General features: G+C 38.2%; 1 protein-coding gene across 1 annotated transcript; it reads left to right on the top strand.

The window, feature by feature from the left end:
- The first annotated feature begins 204 nt into the window (after nt 1-204).
- LOC134820135 (uncharacterized) lies at nt 205-24,552 on the top strand. The gene is made up of 35 exons (XM_063830357.1): nt 205-3,336; nt 3,610-4,200; nt 4,931-5,058; nt 5,242-5,517; nt 5,669-5,797; nt 5,940-6,102; nt 6,244-6,361; nt 6,710-6,840; nt 6,950-7,177; nt 7,716-7,813; nt 8,122-8,277; nt 8,419-8,611; nt 8,855-9,032; nt 9,148-9,251; nt 9,440-9,525; nt 9,725-9,919; nt 11,485-11,663; nt 11,840-11,945; nt 12,098-12,191; nt 12,424-12,534; nt 12,649-12,764; nt 12,935-13,242; nt 17,802-17,938; nt 18,114-18,218; nt 18,395-18,499; nt 18,608-18,709; nt 18,984-19,111; nt 22,231-22,300; nt 22,449-22,561; nt 22,762-22,876; nt 23,078-23,262; nt 23,419-23,563; nt 23,744-23,821; nt 24,001-24,144; nt 24,345-24,552. Exons 1-35 carry the CDS (start codon nt 208-210, stop codon nt 24,459-24,461), a joined length of 8,361 nt encoding a protein of 2,786 aa, XP_063686427.1. The 5' UTR covers nt 205-207; the 3' UTR covers nt 24,462-24,552.
- Nucleotides 24,553-25,562: the final 1,010 nt, after the last annotated feature.

Raw genomic sequence — 25,562 nt, 5'->3', positions numbered from 1 at the left:
CAATTTGGCAATGTTTGATTAAATAAATAATTTTAGAAACATTCAAGCCTCTTTCAATTGCTTCCATTTATCGGGTCCCTTGATTTCTCAAGTAAAGCCCTTATTGTGACGATTTATGTATGTGTTATTTTTTAATATTGTCTTATTATGTTAAATATAACTTCAATTTCAAGTCAACTAACAAATTATTTATTTTACAGGAATAGGATGGGGTTCTTGCAACGGCTGGAGTTGGAAAACTTCAAATCCTATAAAGGATACCAAGTGATTGGGCCATTCACTAAGTTCTCTGCTATAATTGGTCCTAATGGAGCTGGTAAAAGTAATCTTATGGATGCCATCAGTTTTGTGCTTGGTGATAAAACATCCAACTTGAGAGTAAGGTCCCTGAAAGACTTGATACATGGTGCTGTTGTTGGAAAGGCAGCTGCTAATCGAGCTTATGTTACAGCTGTTTATCAAGAGTCAAATGGTGATGAGATTCATTTTACTAGGACCATCATTGGTAACGGTTCTGAGTATAGAATTGACGGCAAGGTCTTGAGTCCTCAAGAATACCAAGCTAAACTAGAAACTCTGGGAATTCTTATCAAAGCAAAGAATTTCCTTGTTTTCCAAGGTGCAGTTGAATCCATAGCCATGAAAACTCCTAAAGAGAGAACAGACTTATTTGAGCAAATAAGTAGGTCTGATGAGCTTAAGGAAGAATATGACAGGCTCAAAGACGATATGAACAAGGCTCAGGAAGACACAAACTTTTCTTACCACAAGAGAAAAGGAATTGCAGCTGAAAAGCGGGAAGCAAGAGCAGAGAAAGAAGAAGCTGACAAATTCCAAAATCTGACTAAGGATTTGAATGATACTAGACTTGAGTTTCAATTGTTCAAACTGTTTCACACTGACAGAAAGATAAATGGTTTGAAAGATGAACTAGCATCCATAAACAAACAGCTTCTGTCAGAAAATAGGAGGAAAGATAAAGTAGAAGGGCAGTTGAAGAACAAGAAATCCGAAATAGCAAAAATACAGCGTGAGCAACAAGTTTTGGAAAAGAATGTCAAAACTAAAGAAGTAGAATTGAACCTCAAAAGACCAAAGTACATAAAGACCAAAGAGAAAGTTGCACATTTGCAGAAGAAAGTGGACAACACCAAAAAGCAGATAACAAAAGCTGAGATGGCCAATGAGAATCATCAAATTGTTGTAGCTGATCTAGAAAAAGAATTGGCTGAGGTTCAGTCAATGATAGAAGCTTACGAAGAGGATAACCAAGAATCACAGGAGATAGAGCTGGAAGATACACAAATGCAGGAGTACAACACTCTGAAAGAAAGTGCTAGTCAACAAACCACTTCTTTGAGACAAACTTTGACCAAGATTAAGAGGCAGCAACAAAGTGATGAGGAGGCATTGGAGCAGACACAGCAAAAGCGAACTGATTTGGAGTCTCGTCAAGTCCAGCTCAATGAACAAAAAGGACAACTTGAGGAAAGAATATCGAAACTTGAACAGTATATTAACCAGAACAGCCAGACTGTAAATAAACTGAAGTTGGATAAAGACAAGCTAGCAGCCGAGATCCGTATTGCTAACACCAGACACTCAGAGATACAATCAAGTTTGGAAGGTGTTCAGTCAGAATTGAGAGATGCTAAGGTTGATAAGCACGAGAGTGCTAGAAATCAGCGTAGAGCTGAAACACTAGAAAGCATGAAGAGACTGTTTCCAGGTGTTCATGGCAGACTTATTGATCTTTGTGAGCCAGTACATAGGAGATACCAGATAGCTATTACTAAGGTTCTTGGAAAGAACATGGATGCCATTGTGGTTGACTCTGAACAGTGTGGTAGAGATTGTATCCAGTACATGAAAGAGCAAAGGTCTGAACCGTCCACTTTCATTCCCCTTGATACTATTCAAGTTAAGCCCACAAACGAAAAACTTAGAAATCTTGGTGGTTCAGCTAAACTTGTGATTGATGTTATAAGATACGATCCTCCCCAAATCAAGAAAGCACTTCAATATGCTTGTGGTAACTCACTGGTGTGTGATACAATGGAAGAGGCCCGGAAACTGTGTTTCAGTGGAACTGAGCGCCACAAAGCTGTTGCTCTTGATGGAACTTTGTTCAGCAAATCAGGTATTATCTCTGGAGGTGCCTCTGACATCAAGAGAAAAGCTAAAAGATGGGACGAGAAAGCAGTTGATGGTCTTAAGAGATCCAGAGACAGATATCTTGAGGAGCTGAAAGAACTCAACATCACTAGAAGAAAAGAACCTGAGCTCAATAACTTGACATCCCAGATTAATGGTCTTGAAACTAGATTGAAGTACTCTAAGCGTGACAGAGATAGTTCCATTGATCAGACTATGGCAGAATACAATAAAGAGGCTGCTACTATTGAAAATGAACTGGAAGATGTAAGACCAGTGCTGGAAAATCTAGAAAAGCAAATTGATGACCGTTCACTTAAAATCGATGAGAATCAAGACAAATTGAATGTTGTTGAGGATAAAGTGTTTAAAGATTTCTGCAAAAACCTTGGCATTGACAACATAAGGCAATATGAAGAGAAACAGCTATCTAAGCAACAGGAGAAGGCAAAGAAACGACTGGAGTTTGCAAATCACCAATCTAAGCTTCAATCTCAGCTTGACTTTGAGAAGAGGAGGAATACCAAAGGGCAAGTTAAGAAATATGAAGATCAGCTTATTGCTGATGAAGCTGGATTAGCAGAACTTGAGGATGAAGAGAAAGTACAGCTAGAATCGATTGAGCGAACCCAAACAGCTTTAACTGAAGCTATTGAAGAGAGAGAGAATTTCAAAGGTGAATGTGAAGAAACAGAGATCGAGTTGAAAGAGATAAAGAAGATACTCAGTGATCACATAAAGGAGATAACGAAGGTTCAGAAGCTTGTAAACACTCAAGAGGTTAATCTTGAGCAGAAAAGAGCAGAGCGCCATGGTTTGTTAAAATCTTGTAAACTTCAAGATATCAAGCTTCCTCTCAAACAAGGAAGCATGGATGATATCCAGAATCCTACTGGAACACAGACATCAGAGCAAGACAGTGAGTCATTGGGTACATCAACTGAAATTGATAGTTTAACAAGTCAAGCTGCTTCCAAGATATATGAAAAGGAATCTAAAATTATTTTGGAATACTCTGGGTTAGACACTGATCTCAAGGATTTTGTTGATTCTAAGGAGATAGAGCATGAACTGGAGAAGTTTGAGAAGAAAATTGAGAGTATGCTGAACACCTTACAACGTATTACTGCACCAAATATGAAGGCTGTGGAAAAACTTGATACCGTCAAAGAAAAGTTACAGGTAAAAACATCAATCACAATTTCATTGATGGATCTTGGTTTAAATATTTTAATACTCGTATCGTATTCTGCAATTTGAAAAACAAATATGTGCTAACACAATACTTTTATCCTTTAGCAGTGAGATCAAATGTCAAATTCAATACAGGTTGCTCCTTCTTTGATTACATAAAATTTGAATCGAAACCTGGCCTACAAAATATTAGAGCACACTATCTGATTTTGCCACCCTATGTACAATTATGATTAGCTGATACAAGTATTAATTTTTCAGGAAACGACAAACGAATTTGAGGTAGCGAGGAAGAAGGCCAAAAAGGCAAAGAATGATTTTGAAGCTGTCCAAAAGAAACGTTTCGACAGATTTATGGATGCATTTGAGCATGTATCAGCCAAAATAGATGAAATCTACAAGCATTTGGCCAACAGTCCAAGTGCCCAAGCATTCTTAGGTCCTGAAAATCCTGAGGAACCCTACCTCGATGGAATCAGTTACAATTGTGTAGCACCCGGAAAGAGATTCAGACCTATGGACAATCTTTCTGGTGGAGAGAAAACGGTAGCAGCTCTTGCCTTACTGTTTGCAATCCACAGTTATCAACCATCACCATTCTTTGTTCTTGATGAGATTGATGCTGCACTTGACAATACAAATATCAATAGAGTAGCTAGGTACATTAGAAAGCAGACCGAAGAAGATACACAGTGCATCATCATCTCCTTAAAGGAGGAATTTTACACAAAATCTGACTGCTTGATTGGAATTTATCCGGAAGAGGACAACTGTATTGTCAGTAAAACTCTCTCACTCGACCTCTCCAAATATGCTGAAAACCCTGCACGTGATGACGAGGAGGAGGAGGAAGTAATTTGAAGGGAAATTAATTGACCCCTGATAGATTGACTCTTTATGATGTTTAATTTGTTTTTAAGAGCATGTCATTTTCCATCCTACTTAACAAAATGAACTCACTGGATTGTTTGATCCCATGATAAAAACCAACTGTTATTGTCCATTGTTGAGTTAATTTGACGCTTTCAATGAATATCAAGCGATTGAAACAATTATTGGTAGTAGATAACAGATTATATGTCTGCTTTAAAAAATTTGTATCCTGAATGGTCTAAAAATATTTTGACTTAAAAGAGTTAAATGTGCAACTGGTACATGGCTTGCATGCTGCAGCCAACGTAATGACCTCGGTGAAATGTACAAGTCTTATCTTTGTGTTTCATGATTTAGCTACTAAACTTGAATATTCATATTACAGTTATTATTTCTAAATCATCTACTTTGATGCTCTATTCTATCTTAAAAGCATAATTTTAAAGAATTTGATTAACATTGAAAGATTAATAATTCTAAATGGTTATGCAATTATATGTTATAAGTTATAACAAGATGGCAGTGATTTTATTGTTTTCATATCACGACAGTTTGTCCTTCAAAATACATTACATTTTCCAAATCGCAGCCAACAAGTTTGTGAAGTTTCTTCAAAGTATGGTGCTGCTCTCAATTTTGATTTCAATTTCTATATTAAACGATTCTTGTCATACTCCTGATTTGTCATCAAATTCATTTAATGTATAACCAAACTTTTAGGAAGATGCCCCTGTTGCACAAGGCACCATATCAGTTTCGTTCAGTACCTCAGGACCTAAAAGATGACGATGAGGTCTTTCACATCCGAGCTACTAAAGAAGTCTTCAAGACATACGAGTATCCTTTTGATATGAAGTTAACTGAAATTAGTATTGAATATTTGGTTGCTTGTTTGGCATCTGAACTTTTACATCTTCCATGATCATAAAGTTGAGATGAAAGAAATATTAATTGAATTATTAACAGCCGCAAATTTAACTGATCCAAAATTCAAGCGAAATATCCTTAAAATAAACACAGAGAATACATTGCAAAAGCACAACTATACACCAAAGAAGTATGGTCATGCTCACTAACAGGCAAATCTAACCTCACCCTCGAAGAAGCGCTTGAAGCTGAAGAATCTGCCCGAAAGAAGCTGGAGAAGTTTCCAGTGGTTCTGGAGAAACCAACCCTGTTGCTGGCTCATCACTCCCAGAAAAACTTAGACTGGATGGCAACTACCCTTACTAATCAGTATAAAAGTCACTGTGTGACTGGAGAGATAGTGAAAGCGACGGTGGGAGAGGAACATAAGTAGGTTACAGTTAAAGTTGCCTTAAAATTGTTGGTTAATTTCAACTCTAATATTGAGTTAGCTTATTGTTAATGACTTGACGTCAATTCTTACATTTGTAGCAAGCTTTGATACAATAGATAAACAAACTACTATTTATAATTTCTTCAGGACGGGTAAGATAATGGAGTGCATCACATCTCTTGATGCTGAGGAGGGGGACGAGGACATGTACAGTTACAAAATAATGTTACTGGGTACAGGGGAACAACTTAATCATATTCCTCACCATAAATTAGAGTGAGTTAAGTTATCACCTTCTTGGATGATCAAATCATGCTGCTTTATCTCGTTTTTTGACAGCAGGCACGTATAATTTTTTGGGAATATTTAATCAACTATCAATTAAAATTATTATTTGATGCGAACTTTTTTCTTTCAGGAGAATATTACAGATGCCAAGTAAAGAACTGATAAAGATGTTTATACGTGAGCACACTAACAAACAATCAAACATGTTCAATGTAAAGAAAGACATGCTGGTGAAATATAATATCCCCCATAAGTTCGCTACCATCACATCTGTTTTGAGAACCCCTAGTAATGTAAGTTTACAGCCGTTACCAGTTCCACAAATATTGTCAAATTTTTTCATTGTGAGTTTTTATGAAAACGTGGCCATTTTACTGGTTTCATGAAAGTTTATGGCAGTTAAATGTAGTGTAAAACATAATATATCTTCTTAGGTCAAAAACAAAAGCAGTAAAAAGTCAGGACCGAAGATTATTAACTCAAAGGGGAGCGGCAGTGCAAGTAAAAGTAAACCTTCACCTAAAACTCCTTCCACTTCAAAACCTACTACAGGTTTGTGCTTATCTCTATTTTAAGCTTCTCTGAATTTGAAATAAATCCCTCCTAAATATCAATATGTTTTCCTTATTTTCATATCTTGACAACATTTACATTTTAATGTCGAAGCAGTAAACATTTACTTTGCGACACTGTGAGACAGCAGACTGGGTGAGGTGGTTATTATTATACCAAAATTGTTGCTGGAGTTATTACAGTAACCTTACGTGTTTTGCCTTGTTTATTAATTATGATGGCTGAAATTCCTAATAGGTAATGCTGTTTAGATTATGCAAACGATAAATACAGATTAGGCAATACGGGGCATAATTCAAATTAAGCTAATAAAACAAATAAATTTAGCCCCGAAGATGATAAAGATACATTCTGTTGGTGAAGATGGCAGACTTGTTACCACCTGGAAAGAAGTCCCGTCCAAAACTCCCAATAAATCTTCCCCCGTCAAATCTTCTCCAAAGAAATCACCCTATGCAGTAAGTGGAATCGTAAATTTTGTATATACAATTTCAAGCAAAATGCCTCTTTCGTGGAGTCCAATTTTATCAGCGGTTCCCTTCGAAAAATAAACATGTAACTTTTCAGATAATAGAAGAGATAGTAACGATAATATCAGACAGCGACTCGCCTAATAACTCGAGCGATAAGAAGAATAAAACCCCTGGTTCAACTGAAAAGCCAAAGAAAGCTCCACTCACCGAAGAACAGAAGAAAGAAAGGAAGAAGAAACGTGTGGAAAACTTGGAAATCAGAGAATTCACAAATAAAGTGAAGACGTTGGTGGAAAAGTACAAGGATCAGATCGCACCAAAGGTACTGTAACCCATTTCAAATATTTTCCCTACAAGTACAAAGAGTTTAAATTTTCTAATTTAAACCTTCCAATTTCAATATTCTGACCCATCTCTCCGAAAAGCTCAACTTAGTAAGGCCCAAGTCTTGCGCATAAATCATCCCACCCGGCTTCTCGTTCTTCTGGCCATACTGACAATAGTGTGCCTCGCACGAATTCCTGTAAACCATCATGTTTGTTGCTGGGCGGGCAATTCAGTCGCACTCTTTGCAGCATTCAAGAAATAAACGTAGCGCGCGAGGTAAATGAAATGGTTAGAGATTTCAGTGTTTACGTTTGTCGATGTTTGCGGAAGAGGCGTAAACGCGGGCACCCATTTTAATCTTCATGTAAGAGGGTCTTGTGAAAGAGGCCATTTATTTTAGGCGGGCGCCGCGCAATGAGACTTTCCCGGGGTTTGAATTTTACAAAACAAATGGTAGATAACCAACTATTCACGGATCATTTCAGTTATTGTACCTAGCGGCAAGGCGGAAATAACATATGAATATTTTTCAGGGTGCTAACGCATCTACTCCCACAAAAGGAGGAATGAAGCAGTCGTCTCTTCTCAGCTACACTAACAGAAATTCCATATCCTCTACGATCAGAGAAATGTAAGTTTGCGTACGTGATGAAATAAACGAAATTTATTCTCCAGCTTCTACATGCGTCATACATGGATCGTTTCCGGTTCGCTTTGGTAGAGTATAAAGATTTCTATCATGCGGTCGAGCAAACGATGACTTTCACAAGGGACTGGGACCCTGGGTCCTGGAAATTGTCACCCCTTACACGATATAAACCGTTCCCAAACCTTGAGCTCGACCTGTTCCTAGTCTACAAAATGTAATTATGATAATATCTTTCCGGCTTAAACATCAAGATAATTCGATCCATAATGATAACCAAAATTTTTCTTCAGAATTGAAGCTGAAGATAACGGCTACAGAAGGTCCCTAATAGTGAACGATCTCGCTAAGTCCATGACCAGCAATGTATCAGAGAAACTCCCATTTGCTACGCCTGTCAAGTCGTTGCTGTTAGAAAAGAGGGAGAAGCTTCTAGAGAGGGAGAGGCTGTAAGTGGAGATAATAAAAAGAGTTTCAGTTACATCGAATATTATTCACCAGAATATCTACTTAGAACTCGAGGTGTTCATTCACTTTTTCTTTCCTTCATCTGTTTTTGCGCTAGTTGATCAAGAATAATTTTCAAACAGAACGAAGATGACACTTGAAGAACGGGAGAAGTATATCCGAGAGAAAGAAGAGTTGAGAATAGCAGGTCTTCAGAAAAAGAGAGAAGAGAAGATGGCAGAGCAGCAGCGGTTGAAGGAGGAGAGGATGAGACAGAGAGAGGCAGAGCGTGAAGCAGCGAGGCAAGCAAGACTCGCTCAACAGGCTCTAGAGAGGGTGAGATGCTTTTATTATATCGTAGCATGATAGGCTAGTTGACTCAAGAAAATAGAAATCTATACAGTATACATAAATGTTATAACATGTATGTATACTATAGAGATAATTTTCCGTTCCAAATATTGCATATATTGTATAATGTATATATGTTACTTGTTCCATGGCGAGATCTCCATTCAATTGAATTAGTCCGCATCCACGGTGTCATAATCGTGTACTATAAACCTTATACAATTTCAGATAATAATAGATGATCTGTCACTGGATGACAGCAAGGAGCTACCACCCTACATCCCAGTAGATTTACCATCGGGCATTTCACCCGAAGCCTTCCCTAAGTTAGCGCTCGTTGCAGATGCTATTCATTTCTTTAAACATATCTTCACTCAGCCTGAAGATGATCTCAACTATAATTATGGTATGTTGATGCACTTTTTGATTGCTGAGTAATTTGGCACTGACCCCCCCCCCCCCACTGATCGTTTCATTTCATTTCATACTTTCGTACAAAATTTAAATTATCTGTCCGGCAGATCTTATCTTACAAGCTAGTTTGGAAGGGCCAAGAGGTCATAAAGTCCTGTCAAACCTTCTCATCAGTATGTTACAGACGCTCGGACAAGAACTTAGGGATAAGGTTATAATTATTTTTTAAATCGTGGGAAGACCCAGAACAGTTTCTAATCTTGCTAGAGTAGAAAACGATTATTAACAGCGCTTTAGATTGGCATGATTCATAGATGATACATCCTACTATTATATATTGTTGATGGAAATTTCTTCTGTTTTTGTTTGCATTGAAGTTGACCACAGATATTACGACAGGTTAAAATTCCTCAACTCGAGGTACCGCTCAGTACAGTTGATTTATCGGAGTTCAACATTGGAGCTTGTGTTCTTGTTTATATCACGTGAGTTCCTGTGTTTGTACCGTAAAACACAGCAGCTATTATTTTGTATAGAATTTACCGTGTAATGGCAATGATGTATCTATGTATTTTAGTAAATGGTCATTAGAACCACCGGCACCGTCCGGGCCCAAACAGATACTTTTATTAAATTCTGCAATATCAAATAAAATCCACTTTATATTAATTGTCTCTCCCCTAGATACCTCTTGCAACAAAAGGGATACGAAGATTCAGAACTGGACGATATCGCCCAAGCTCTACAGCGAGCTGAGTTCTACGACTTGACCCCCTCTCAGAAGATCCACGTCCTCTTTGTTTTGGGCAATGAGATCTTCAAGACGGGCACTTTCAATGCTGCTATCCAGGAGAATATTGACAAGACCACTCAACTTAGGTAAGGAGGAGTATTTATCATTTAGGGCTTTGATCAGACGTATTAACTGTCACGTGACTGAGGTAGCGCAGGTCAAACTAGCTGATGTGGCTAATAGAAACCAAATTGAGCACACTCATATCCGTCTGTGCCGAGTTGAACCGTGGATGTGAAGGTTATATTCTCACAGTTCTTGCCAGGTTCTATTAGTATAATTATCTTATATAGTTTCCAGTTTTATTTGCTGTTCTTTACCGATATTTTATCTTAGATCATAGATAGTGAAATAAAATTATAGCGCACTTTAACAAGTTATAAACTCAGTTTTTAACAATGAATTATATCTAGAAATAGTAAATAGTACAATACATAATAGGCAATATAAAACAATAACATTCTTGAGCTCATTCAATATATCCGACAAACTATTGTCCGTGTTCGATAGGAGCTCATTCAGCGCGATAATATCCTTTTTTGTAGGATTTCTTTAAACTCTTGCCTCCTCAAATCCCGGGTCACGTTCTGTTGCTTCTTTTTGGTTCAGGCGTGTCTTCCACCGAGAATCTTCTTTTTCTTTCCAGCCAATTCAAGGTGTAGCTGTGCGGCCTGTGTTGAAGGACCAGGCTTAGCAGCCTAAGTGGAAGTGGGCTCTACAGCCGGTGTCGGAGGAGCAGACAGGTCAAACAATTCCGATGGTGAATCAGGAGGTTGTTGTTATACGAGAAGTAGTCATGAATCTCTGCATCATTCACGCCAACCTAAACAGAGCCATAAACGGCACGTAGTCCCAACTAAATCTTGTCCATTCAGTTGTGAAACTCCTTGTCGATCGGGAGAAAGAGCAATGATAGGTGAGCTGGAGCTCACCGTGGAGCCAATTTGTGCATCAAAATCAAAACGTTTCAGATCTTTTGCCGGTGCCATCAACTCTTCCTTGGCTGACATCGTAGTTGGTAATATCAGAAATTGCTGTACCACCAGGATCCCTCCAGCTGGAGCTCACCGTGGAATCTTCTTTTTATTTCCAGCGAATTCAAGGAGTAGCTCTGTCTCAGATGTTGTATAATTTCTGGAACGTTTCTTTGGTTCTTTTCCTGATTTCGTGGCCATGTTGAAAAAATAAAAGCGACTGAGTTAATGATCGTTTGATTGACTGGAACTAAGCTTGAACGTCTGCACCTTGATCACAGAGATTACTTGAATGTTTACTGTAGATGATTCCGCCATCTTTCACAAATTCTTTCTGACCTCTGTGAAATTTTAATTAGAAGTTGCGTGACACAATCATAATAAGAACATAAAGTAAACATCACGTGACAGAAAAAAACACGTGATAACGAAAACAATTATTAGACGTCACGAATCACAATAAATGACACAAAATCACATGAGACTTCTCAAATGTTTTAAATACGGGTTGCAACAGTCGATACCAAACAAAGCAATGACACAGTGGACTGAACGACGGTGTCGTTCAAGGAAGTAAAACTGTAAAATCTCCGTGTAGATTTGAAACCTTGTACACTCAGTTTTATGATGGCAGTAATTGCGGGAAACCGGAAATATTAAATTAAATCGGATTTCAGGAAGAAGATCCAGGCAGAGGCGGTCTTGAGAAACAAACAAAGACAAGATGAGAAGTTAAAGCACATGCAGGATACCTTGAAAAAGGGACTGGGTGGCGTTGTTCAGAAGGGAGAAAAGTCTGAGGAGAAAGTAGAGTCTGAGTCAGAGGATGAACAAAAAGAGGAGGACGGGGACGAGGGTTAGTTTAATATAGACTATTCTATACTATTCTAGACTAAACTTTTAGTTTTCAATTTGAAAACATTATATTCGCTTAGACTTAAAATGTAGTACTAGTATATTGTTCCTCAATCATCAGATATTCTGTCACTACTATCTGTGTATTTAATGCCAGCTTTTTAACTTAATTCTAAGGTATAGGTAGTGAAGACGAAGACGAAGAGCCGTCTGACCTAGCTACCGCCGTGAAGAGGCGACAGGAAGATATCAAGAGGAAGAAAGTTGAGGAACGTGAGGAAAGGTTGGTTTATTTTTTGTAGAGCTTTTCATTTTTCATTAGAGCTTTACTTGACTTTAAGTATCTACTGTAAATCTGTAAATATTATGGCCTAAACTGATAATTGGGTGGTGTTAGTATTGTTAGTTCTACGTTAACAGATTATTTTAATCCAGGGAGAAGCAAGAACAAGAGAAAATAAAAGAGCGCAAGTTCAGAGAACAGCAAGCTTCAATACAAATCCAAAGGAAAAAGGAAGAGCAGCTCAAGGTTTGACGCTAAGCATTGAAAGTGCAATCAAGATATTTATGAAATCCGATTATTTCATGAAGATGTAATATTTAGATATGAAGATGTAATATGAAGATGTAATATTTGCTTATTGACTATTATATACATATATTAATTTGCGATTTTTTAGTCCCATTATTATTTATATTAATTGATCATATTCTGCTCTATTAAGTTGTTATATTTTCACATCTATAACCATAATTTTCAGAGTGACTTAGAGAATCTCGTACAAAGTATAAGAAACGAACCTCTTGGTATGGACAGGAACTATGCTAAGTACTGGTTATTCAGTGGAACTCCCGGCTTCTTTATCGAACAGGTGTGTAGTCAAATCTCCAGTTGATTGTATCAGTAGAATTAAGAGCAAATACTCTGATGCTTCAAGATGATATTATGATATTTTCCTTTTTATAGGCTGATTGAGCTATTTCAGGGATGGTGGGGAGGAAAATACTTCGATAATATACAGAAGAAAGCAAATTCTTTGAATACCAGTAATACCAGCGAAGATAGCGAGGACAGTGGTGTGCTGACTAGACAGGAACCAATGTAAGAATTTATCTTTACATCTTTTAGAACAGGATTCAACTTATTTTTTCAGTAAACTGTTCGATTGTTAATATAAAGTGAAGTGCCAGTAGAACATCTCACTAAACATTATTCTCTCGCATATCACGATTCAAATTATTTGCACAATTATTGACATCACTAATTTACAGAATAATACCTGACAACCACACGCCCTCCTGGTTCGTTATCCCCACTCTAGCAGCGTACGACGAGTTTAAACTCTCACTAAACAAACGAGGAGTACGAGAAAAAGCTCTGTTAGCAAATCTCAACAAAGAGGACGAGAGAATACGAACAGCTATCAGGAAGATAAACAATAATAGAAGGCATCACATATTAATAGGGAACCAGGAAATGACGATAAAGGGGCTGAAGAAGGATGTGGTGACTATGGATAGTTCGTTGGGTTATGCGGGATTGGGAGGACTTGATAACATCACCAAACACATGAAACCAGGTACTTAGTTTTGTACTTAGTTTTGTACTTAGTTTTGTACTTAGTTTTGTACTTAGTTTTGTACTTAGTTTTGTACTTAGTTTTGTACTTAGTTTTGTACTTAGTTTTGTACTTAGTTTACTTAGTTTTGTACTTAGTTTTGTACTTAGTTTTGTACTTAGTTTTGTATTTAGTTTTTTACTTAGTTTTGTACTTAGTTTTGTACTTAGTTTTGTATTTAGTCTTTTACTTAGTTTTGTACTTAGTTTTGTACTTAGTTTTGTACTTAGTTTTGTACTTAGTTTTGTACTTAGTTCTGTACTTAGTTTTGTACTTAGTTTTTTACTTAGTTTTTTACTTAGTTTTGTACTTAGTTTTGTACTTAGTTTTGTACTTAGTTTTGTACTTAGTTTTTTACTTAGTTTTTTACTTAGTTTTGTACTTAGTTTTGTACTTAGTTTTGTACTTAGTTTTGTACTTAGTTTTGTACTTAGTTTTGTACTTAGTTTTGTACTTAGTTTTGTACTTAGTTTTGTACTTAGTTTTGTACTGTTATTAGGGGCCATCTACTTAGATGGCCCATAATAACAGTACTTATAACAGTACAAATCGCAGATTTTCAGACCACCCTCTCCCCCGTCCGGGACCCGGACTCCGGGTGTGTCCTAATTTTCAAAACCACCCCCCCTCCCTGTACGTCCGGATTTCCAGCTACAAATAAAACCAACTCAAACTTATTGTAAATAAAATGTGTAGTTACTTAAAAGTAGACAATAATGCATTTAGTGTCGAATAAGTTTAGTACAGTTACATTTAGCACAGTTTACATAGACCAATCATCTCTATTTCACTAGCTGACCCGGCTCCTTCTGCATTTCCTCCCGACTGCATACCAGAAAGTTTGCTCACTTTTACCAAACTTTGTTCAAATTCGGCTCGCCTTGAAGCACCTTTAGACCTCCAGATAGCAATATCCTGAGAAATACACATTACTAAAGACAGTGCACTGAATGCTGCCAACATCCAGCCACCTTGGCTGTAGGTCATGAAATCCATCACCATCAAGGCCACCAAGTGTCCTCCATACATGGCCATCATCCAGGCACAAAGCCACAGAGTTGCGGCATACGACTTGTTGTTCCTTGTGTATGGTCTTCCACCTAATACTGTATGGTTCTCCTCTATTGCTGGAAGGGTGGCTACCCCAATCATCTGGCTTCCATACCCTTGGAGAAATATACCGAAATAGGCTACCTGTGGAACTCCTTCATACAGAAACTTTATGCCCTGACCCGGGAAGACGAGCATCACGCCTACAACACAGATAAAGGAACCTGCTGCCATGACTTTGCTCGCAGAAAACCACCCTAGTTGCAAGATCGAGCCGGAACTAGCAGCCCCTATCATCAATCCAATGTACTGTACAAACACATAACTGCTTCCACGACTAATGGATAGATCGTAAATATCATTAAGGTAAGGAGTGGTTATGGCCGCCGAGAAACCTTCAAGCACCACCGTAAGACTCATTGCAGCAAGAGGGATAGCAACCGGCCAGTAGAGGCCAAGCGGAGAAGCTTCTTCCTTTTCTGGAACCCTACCTTTGTCGCTACCTTCACTTGACACAATTTCATCGGACCAAGGAGCTTCAATGATGTCTCCTGTATTTTTAACTTTAGCAAACACGGGTTCAGAAGTTCTTGGCATACAAATGAAATTGTATACCCAGAATAGGAGGCTAACTATACCAGTGAACAGGTAAGGCCCCTGATAACCAAAAGCTTCGTAGGCATGCCCTGCCATGAGGTTTGCAAGAGAACCCCGAGGTAATATGCACTAACCTCGAGTCCGACTACAAGATTTGTATGGTCAGGGAACCATGCTCTACAGCATTCAACTGTCACCTTGGCGCATATGAAACCTGCATAGCCGTGAATGGTACGCAGTAGTATTAGCAGAGCAGCCAGGAGTTTGTTGTAGTCTGGTGGGAGCCACTCGACGATCCCCATAACTGAGATGATTAATAATTGTTACTAATTTTTACCGATGACAGCATAGATCACAAGTTAAATTTGCAAGGTAGGTAATAAATGATATTCCTCAAAAATGAAGAACATGAAACGATAGGTATACCCTCATTCGAAGTTTAAAACAGATAGATACTTACAAAGAAAGTTGACTATGACTATTGCTATAAAGATGCACTGGGTTACTCTTAAGGACATTCTCTTGGTTCTGAGAAAATAACCGACGACATCATAAAATAATAATATGTTGCAAATGTTCCCAATGCCAGAAATCATTCCAATTTTTTAGTTAATTTAAATTAATCACGATTCTTGAAATAATAATTCTGATCCCATTTCATTAATAGGCGTTGCTGTTAACCATGAATTCGATTGACGAAGATTGAGAAGCATAAATTTAAAGCAAACGACCTAGAAACTGAAATTTCATTTAGAAAAAGCATCATATTTAAACCTCTGTTGACAAGATGAGTGGCGTAAAATGTTGAGTGACCGACTGCGCAAGCGTAGATTATCACACTCTGCAGATAAATTGCTCCAAACACCCGAAAGGTTTTCCAGCTAAATCTTTTCCAAGACGGTGAAACTGAAAGCTCCATTTTGCGATCTTTTGATTCTTTTTCTAGCTTATCTCGAGGTTTTGCAATAAATGAATTGGACAAAACAAAATGTGCAGCTTGGACTGATTTTAGAATATAATTACCTGAAAGTTCGGGATTCCTGAAATGGATAGTTCTAGATTCTTATAGTTTTTATAACCAAAACCTGTAAAACTAAAACTTGTAGAACTATACGAGAGTTTTCGTAATTCGTATATCGCGTACTAAATGGAATACTGGAAATACAGGGGGGGGGGGGGGGGGGGTCCAAAAGTCAGTACCCATACGTTGGGTCTTAACTCTTATACCACCGCCGTGTTTTATATTTGAGAGTTGTTGCTTTGCAGTTGGCATACTGTACCTACTTGTTCGAGGATTCCGTCACCAAAATTTGAAAATTCAATTTTTGGGGGCCACACCCCATCAACATTGAATTGCTTATACTTGAATTGTGTTTGTGAGCATGTTAGAGACTCATTAAAACTGCGTTTGGGGGCCTGCTTCTCCGGGCAGAGTCTAATGTACTGGTTAAACGTGTCCTCACTGCATTTGATCCATTCGCTAAGCGAACAGTCAACTACAAACAACTTAATCAGTTCAATCTTGAAATGCTGGAGCCATGTGCAGAGTTTCTCAGTATTGACCTTGCTGATGAAGATAAAAATAAACTGTATACGAAGGAATCATTGGTTTACCGCATCATGTTTGGTATCTCTTCACTTCTTCCAACCTCCTGCAATGACTGCAACGAACAGTATGTTGTCGAATTGGATGCTGAAGAGCCACATGTTTCCGGGGATCACACAACTGTGAGTTTGTCAAAACTTTTCATAAATGTATGACGGAAGCGTCTATAATCAGTCTCCTCTCTGCTCACGTGTGGATTTGTGGGGACTGTAAAGCTTCACATAACCCCGTCAAACCCAGGAAATCTAAATCTAGACATAACAGTGTCACCAAACTTGATCCCGCAATGTCCAGGATTATGAGTGAGCAGAACAGTCAGACTATCTCCCCTACTCAGCAGTCTCATAATCAAAGTGTTTCTGAAACTGACACATCTCATACTGAGATCAACGACTCAGAGCTCAGCCAGAAGTTGAAGAATGTTGTAAAGGAGAGGGTTTGTGAGAAGTACAAAGGAAAGAAGGAACACAACGGCCAGATTTGTGATTTTGGACATCCGAAGTACTGTGTCAAATACTGTCGTAACGGTACTCAGCGGAAATTTGGGTGCAATAGAGGTTCAAACTGCAAATTTTGCCATCCTGTTCTGTGCAAATTCTCAGTCAAGGACATATGTTTGGACTACCAGACAATTAATTTCTACTTTTAGTAACCTCAATTCCTTAAAGTTTAACATGCTCACTTGCTCAGCTTTAATAACGCCGCGCCACTGCTCATGCTGTAAGATCTAATAAAGTAATAGGTCTATAGGGTACAAATGAAACCAGTGGTTAAAATAAGAAATCTCAAACGTATAGACTAGAGAGTAATACAGGAAGAATCCGTTCCACAGAAAAAGTCCTCGACAGTCTCTCTGACTGCCTCTAAATACTACTAGTCACGTGAGACATATGCTGGTCACGTGATAAGATCTTAAACTAATAGTAATATCATCCAAAATAAGGTAAAGCTAAACATGTCAATCTGTAGAGTAAACAAAAGAGGTGACAATTAACCCTAATTAAGGAAAGTGAAATGGAAACAGCATGCTAACCGTGTGTAATGAGGTTTAGAACAAAAGGCCAATAAAAACATTGGAAGAAGAACTAGTAGTCTAAAATGACGTGTACACTCGTGAAATAATAAAAGGAGAGTGCAACACTAATGAGATAAAGTATAATTTAATTTATTCGTATGTAGATTTTTAATTTCATAGGATTGTACCATATAATATTCACAGAATAGTTAAACGTAAAATAACAGAAAATTTAAACCCGTAAAACCTCAGATCTACCGACCGTTGACCAGGTCAGTGCAGCCATGTTGATGTTACAAGTAACAATAGAAGCGAAATATCTGAAGAAACCAATGTGCAGTCAGCAATTTGGTTACGCAGTCAACTTTACGTACCACGACAGAGTTCAGGTACTGTATTCTTTTCTGTTCATTTTATTAGTTGTGACAAAAAGAAAGCCGTATGAAACTACCTTAGACGAATCTGAAGATAAGATACATTTAATTCAAATAAACTTCTGAATTTTCAACCAAATGCTCGCTTTATTACCGTACCCTAAAGCCCTAACTATCTTCCTGTTCTCAGAAATGGCGAGATCTGGTAGAGGGAGCCTCCACGTACTCTGATCTACACATGTTACTCAGTGTACTTGACAACTGTATCAAGTGGGAGCGTAGTCTTGACAACATTGTGAGTAAACACGCTCATTTAGTCGTTTTCCAATATTGTGATTGAGCAGTAGCACGCAAGCCATTTGACTCAATTGATATCTAATGATATCAAATCTTATTGATTTGATACCTAAATAGGATATTCATTTCATATACGTCCAAATTTATCTACTTATTGTACGAGTCCGCTTTTAGAACTGTAAGTCGTGTAAGAAGAAGGGAGACGAAAAGAAGCTGCTAATCTGTGATATTTGTGACACTGGCTATCACTGTGGGTGTCTTAGACCTCCACTTAAAAAGGTAAATAACATTTAAATTATTACATTAAATTAGCATATTTAGTTAGAATCAGTATTATTTAATGTTCCGCTGTTGAGAATACATTGAACAATTGGTGTTTCTTCTCAGGTTCCAGAAGGAGATTGGCTGTGTCCGGATTGTACTCCAGTTGTAGAGAAGGCAGAAGAGACAAGTAGTGACAGTGGCGAATGCTCGGCCGAAGAAGAGCAGGTACCTTGTCTCAATTTGCAGAGTGATTTTCTTTAAATAAGGGGTCGTTAACATATAACGTAATCAATCGAGAGGTGGGGGGGGTGGACACAATAGCTATGTGTAAAATTATTACAGAGGAGGGTTAAAAATTGGCCAAAAAGTGATTACGTAATAAGTGAACGACTCCTAAGAGCAGTCTTCAAGCGTGTTTCATCCTTCGAACAAGGGTACAAGTTTCACCACATTTTATAGTTATAGATAACACGACATTCCTGACCACAACATACCTCAGGAAGACGACGAGGAGAATGACGACTACTGTTGTGTGTGCGAGAAGGTGGGGGAGCTAATCCTCTGTGACAAGTGTCCCAGTGCTTACCATCTCATCTGTCATGATCCTCCTCTCAAGAGGATTCCAAGGTTGGTGCTTAGTGCTTACATTTCAGTTTAGCATTTTAAATCTTTAAATCTTCTTGCTTTTTGTCATTTATTCGGGTATAGGACACTATGGCGGAAGTGGCGAGGGTGAAAGACCCAAGGGCGGAAGTTTCCTAAAAGGTTGGACTCGAGGGCGAAAGACGCAAGATCTTCTTATCCGTTGAGGCCTGCTCCATCTGGACTGCTGCGATGAAGTTGAAGATGGTAGGGTTGGCGTGTCCAACGAGAGCAGAGAACTTCTTGTTCCAGGACTCCACCAAGTTGTTGTAGAACACCTGCGGTGAGGATATGAAGGTAGCTGCTGCACTGCTCTAGGATTCTCAGGTTTGCGTGGATGTTGACACGTCGATCGTCTAGGTTGTTGTCGAATTGAAGCATAGATTCACCGAAAAGGGATCTGCAGTCGTCCTCTTCCAGTTGAAGAGTTGCGAGGGATGTAGGTGCTCGCGGTCTAGGGTTTCCGTATCGGCGGGCTCTCTGTGCCCTCTTCTTCACCGCTTGTTCGTTAGGGAGGCGGGCACGTGCATCCTGAGACAGGGAGCCAGTAACGGAGCAAAAGATGTTGTGGTTTGTGGTCATCGTAGTAGCAGCCAGATCGTGGACTTTTGAGAGGACTTCTTTTGATTCACAGTCAGCGATATCAGCGTCATGGTTATGTATCTGTTTCACTACCACCAAGGATTCGTTCAGGGTATACAGACGACCACGGCAACTGCCTTTCTTCCTCACACATCTCCAGGCTTGGCGTCCATCAGTGGTAAGCTTTCCATCCTTAGAGTAGCGGAAACCACCGTGTATGAGATTCTGACTGGTAAGAGTCCTTCCTCTGATTATCTTTACTGTATCTTCATCGATCATGGTTGTAATTGTAGTAGTTGAGGTGTAGCTGGATTTAAATAACAAGATACTTCTATTCCAAACATCAGACTATACTATTTTGTCTAAATTATAAATGATATGGTTTATTAAGCATAGCTGTGGTCAGTTTACTACCGCCCTCATCAGATACAAATTTCAATTGTGGCAGTGAAATTGTTTCATATTGTAGCTCAAACTTGGCTCTCCTTCAAAGTTTTATCTATGTTGGTCTCGTACTCTTAATAACGTTTACGTCTTTGTTTTTCGGATTCAGTCGATACTTTCCCTCATCGCATCATGTCCTAATACCACCTAGTCAAAGTATATAGTACTATTATAATAGGGCACTATAATTAGTACTGTTATAGAGTCACTAGGCCGGCGCTGAGTTTGTTGACATACCACCATTAATATTATTGTGCACCAACTAATTATATCCATTCCATTGGTCTCGGTGTGATGAGGGACAGTCTACACTTATAATTATACTGATAGCTTCAAAAGTTTGAGCTGGAATATTGAACAATTGATTTGTGGGTATGGGAGCGTTCACATATTAGGACGTCAGAAGCTGAGGGGAAAGGGCGGGTTTGGAAATGCTGAACGGGGTCTAAGCATTGCAGAAATGTAACGTGAATTTTGGCAAAAATTGTTGGTTCAAATCAATTTTATTAACAATAAAACTTCGCTAATTTCCTTAATATTAGTACTTCGGTGAATTACTTAACTCTGTCGACCAACTGTTTATATCAGTCGCATACTAATTTTCCCTGCCTATAACATCGGGGGAACATCCGCGTCCGCCAGCATTTCTATACCCCCTCGCTGGCTGACGGGAGGGGGTAAGTATTAAGTAAGGGGGTTAAGAAGGCAAGGGGGTCTGGCGAATGCTGACGTCATTGGGGGGGGGGGGGGGGGGTTGGGTCACTCAATGCTGACAGAGGGAGGGGGGGGTAAAATTGGCTAAAATCTTGCTGATGCCATATGTGAACGCTCCCTATACACCTTTTTCAAACAACATTTATTTAGCAAGAGGTGCTGGCAGGCTATAATATACATTTAAAATTATAACATTTGAATCGTCCTTAAAACTGTGTTTGAAAATGATCTCCAATGCCAAATTGCTCAGCTAAGCCTTTTGCACGGCGAAATGTTCTCCATTCATGATTTTATAATACTCATCTGGAAATTGGACAGGATGCTGCTCTCGGCGGTCCTGTCATAAAGTTTAAACTTTTTACAGGCATGGTTGATACTGAATGTTTCGCAGTTGCTGTTTTGACATTCAGGCGCACAGCTTGCTACATTTTAAAACTCTATAATTTTGTAAACGAGAGCATGATCTCATATCACACAATGGTATGTGAGGACATCAGAACGTCACGAGCGATAATATCCTGGGATCTGATCAACTGTTTCAACACGAAGAGATTGATGGAGTCCTGGAATAAGAAGTTCTCTGCTCTCGTTGGACACGCCAACCCTACCATCTTCAACTTCATCGCAGCAGTCCAGATGGAGCAGGCCTCAACGGATAAGAAGATCTTAGCCAATTCGCTCGGAGAGCAGCCGCCTAAGAGGAAGAAGGCCAATAGTGACACAAACAAGGATAGGAGAATCGTCAGCATAGTTGAGAACTACTATTTGTACGAGGATGATGTTGATTTGATCTTGATTTGCTGAAGAGTGCTATGTGAAATGTTTATGTTATTGTTGATATTATTTTATTCGGGTTTTGACAAAATTGATTGATTACATTGTGAGTTATATTAACTTTAAGCGTTCTCAATAACCCTGTGTGTTTTGTAAGTAAAGTTACAATGAATTCGAAATAAGGATCACTACAATGATTGAAATATAATTTATACAATTAGAATTAAGTTGTGTGATGTTGCAGTTTTTGTATTATTACTAGTTCAACATTTAGGACGGTGTGTGGTTCCATGATAAAGTGAGTCATGTGATCGTTTTAGGAAACTGCAGCCCTTGTGTCATGTGTCATGTGATCGACTTTCGCCCTTGCGTCTTTCGCCCTCGAGTCCAACCTTTTAGGAAACTTCCGCCTTTGGGTCCTTCGCCCTTGGGTCTTTCGCCTTCGCAACCTCTGCCCTCGCGACTTCCGCCCTCGTGACCAATTCCCATTTATTCCGGAACGGCGAAATTGGTGATAACACCCCGTCCCCCATGAATGTTAAGTATTTCTGGATACTGTTAAAATGGTTACAATGACTGTATAATTTCAGGGGTGACTGGGCGTGTTACAAATGTCAGAAATCTCAAGAGAGTAGTGACGAAGAGTCATCTGACGAAGAGGTTACTTTACACTGCATTTTATACTTTTATAATTGATATGAAATCAATCAAATTTAGCATTATTTTACTCAAAATTGATATACGACTATTTCAAAGCTTCTTATACATTCCATTTGACCATTTAACCTGACCGATTTCCTGTTTGTAGCAGGTGTCAAATTGCTCGGTGTGCCGTAAAGGTGGAAAGTTACTGGTTTGTGCAGAGTGCGAGGAGACGTATCATATGAAATGTCACGATCCTCCTGTTAAAGCTATTCCTAGGTAAAATTAACCGAATTTAATTAATTCAGCGAAAACTTTGAAATTGGGGGACTACATAAAGTATTGAACACAATTTGGTGATCTATATCAGATAACCAACAGCTTGTTCTGTTCATGTTGCTAACTTGTTGTGTTTTATCGATTGATCTAAGTATATAAATTAAATTCGCTATTAAATTAAACCACTTTCACCCTGACAGTAAACGTTGGAAATGTTCGTTTTGCAAACCGGACAGGGTAGAGGAACCTAAACCAAAAAAAAGGAACAGTTCTAATTCAAATAAAGGCAGGGCAGGAAAAAAGAGGAAAATAGAGGTAATATAAGAAATAGTTCACCTATTGCATGGCCTCACGGCCTGGTTATCATATATAGAGCTAATGCTAGGTTCCGTTTTAATGTTTTGCAACAAATCTTTAGATTTAACCAGAATCTTCATTATTCATGAATTTTTATATCGTTGGGTTGTATTTCAAGAGTAATCAGCATAAATTTGCATCGTTACCTTCTCTTTGCAGAAGACTAAGAAACGGTCTCGTATACAAGAAATCAAGAGCGAAGATGAAGAGGAGTCGACTGGGACGGAAGAGGATGAAGAGGAAAAGAGCGAAGAAGAAGAAGAAGAAGAAGAACAGGAGGAAGAAGAAGAAAGCTCTAGTAAACGATCTTCCCGGTCTAAAGCCAAACCTAAACCCAAATCCAAGTAAGAATAGTCAAATATTTAATTAATAGACAATTAACATTAAGGGATCGTTTTAAAAAACCGCTTGCACAGTTGCACTATACACACTAGAGTATACGTTTTCCTTGAAGATTTGAATGCCCTGAACAATACAATAATTTTAATTTTCTATTACAGAGGGGCTAGGTCCAAAAAGTCTGCCAGAGAATCTCGGTCTCGAAAGAGAGGAAAGGAAGAAGACAAAGAAGAAGTTGAGTCAAGGGAAGATAGGTCCAACCGACGCAGTCTGAAACGAGGCTTGGATGACAAGTTAGAGGTTAGGGTGAGACTTTTTATTTTTTTATATATAATATATTTTATTTTTATACTATTACAAAATAACACCGGTTTTCTGGATATATCTCATTCATCTTCTACTAATAGATTACAAAACTACTTTTCGGTGCGCTCAAAATTTAAATTATTTAATGTTAGCTACATCTTGATACTCAGTAATTTTTAGATTTGCGAAGAAATTGTGTCAGATCTGTTAAAAACCCCGGAAAGTGCAGATTTTATTGACCTTGTGGACAAAAAGAAGGTTTGGAACTAGGTTATTAGCTGTATTAATAATACTATTATTAAGTTAATGATGTTTATAATACGTAATTTCATAATTTAGACATCATTAAGACCAGGGTTATTTTCTATCAGTATCTAAATCTTGTGAAGCCTGAAGGCTCAAATTCCCACAGAAAACTCAATACATTTCTCAATCAGGTTCCTGACTACTATGACTTGATAGAAAAACCCATCTGTCTGAGTCAAATCAAAGAAAAGACGCTTTACTTGCAGTACGAAAGTTGCGAGGAATTTATAGATGATATGCTCACCCTCTTTGAAAACTGCTTCAGCTACAACCTGGTCAGTATTTAATGGCTTATAATTCTTAAATCTTATCGTGGCTCTTTGTTAAGTGTATCTGATTAGTTCCTGCTGCGAGCAGATAATAGTCAATCGCTGTCACGTGTCAATAAATACAGTCGTATACATTCCACGACTTAGAGGTAGGAATGAATTAATTATATGTTTATTTGAATTATTATCATATGCTCTGTTTTCAGGAACAATCAGAAGTCTATGACAACGGAAGGATTCTACAAACATCATTTTTGTCGATGTTTAAAAGTCGCCTTCCTGGCTTGTACCGAACAGTTGGAAAATCTCGGAAATCTGAATGAGAGATCACGTGACAAAATGTACCAAACACACATCCAGCTGTCAAATAAAGTACTTTAACGGTCCTTCAACAAAGAAATTATCAGAACATTTTTAAGTAACCTGTTTGTTTTTATCAATAGTTTAAAGTTGAATTGGGGTGTTGTCATGTCAGCCCTACAGCTTCGTGGTTGAGTTTTCATCTCTGATATTATTAGTCCAACGGTTTTTAATTTTGTTTTTAAGGCAATCTAATTATTTGTAATAGCGACAGGAATTTGCTTGATAGTTCTATATTGAGCTGACATGATGTTTAGGATGATTTCAGTAGGCTTTCCATTTAGTGACAAAATAAAGAGGGCAGGTATTGTTCATTGTTTATAACTTGGTTATGGTTACATTTAATGAGTAGAAAGCAATAGAAATAGTCAGAAAGCAATAGAAATAATCAGAAAGCAATAACTAATCCCCCACTTTTCTGTCTCCCATCTAGACGATTCTACCTGGTAGAGCTAATTTCTTTAGCTGTAATAGAAAATTATGATCTTACTGCTTTAGTAGGGTCATATTATTTTTCTGCCGTTATAAATGATAATTTTCGAATTGGATAGCCTAGATTTCATCGTAAAATTTATTAATTAAAATGTGCGATTGAATTTGTTGGAAAAATTGATATTTCCGTGACCGAGGAAACTACAATCAAAGTTCACAACGAACGAGGGTTATGAACATCTCCATCTGGTTATAAACATCTCCTTTTGTTTACATCATTATTAATATTAAGATTTCATGATTGACTGATGGGCTACACATTTGCTGCAACAGTTTTACTTTTAAACTTCAACAGTTCATGTTTAAGTATAGAGTTTCCATATGACCAACTTCCAGTATGAATTTGATTCATGGATTTGCTGATAAATTGTTTCGCCTGCATTTAAGTTACATTATTTGGGGGGGGGGGGGGGGGGGGGGGCCAACCATATTAAAGTATATTAAAATGTAGGATTTTTCCCGATTTTGACCCGGGGATATACTTTAATATACTTTAATTTATCCCTATCTCCTTGGAGGCCTACATCAAAAATTGTTGCCCAAAATAAGCTTGAAATGCAATCCTTAATCGA

Source organism: Bolinopsis microptera, chromosome 8 (assembly GCF_026151205.1).
Source record: "Bolinopsis microptera isolate Bmic1 chromosome 8, MBARI_Bmic_1.0, whole genome shotgun sequence".
Taxonomy (NCBI): domain Eukaryota; kingdom Metazoa; phylum Ctenophora; class Tentaculata; order Lobata; family Bolinopsidae; genus Bolinopsis; species Bolinopsis microptera.
This window is presented reverse-complemented; position numbering and strand designations above follow the sequence as displayed.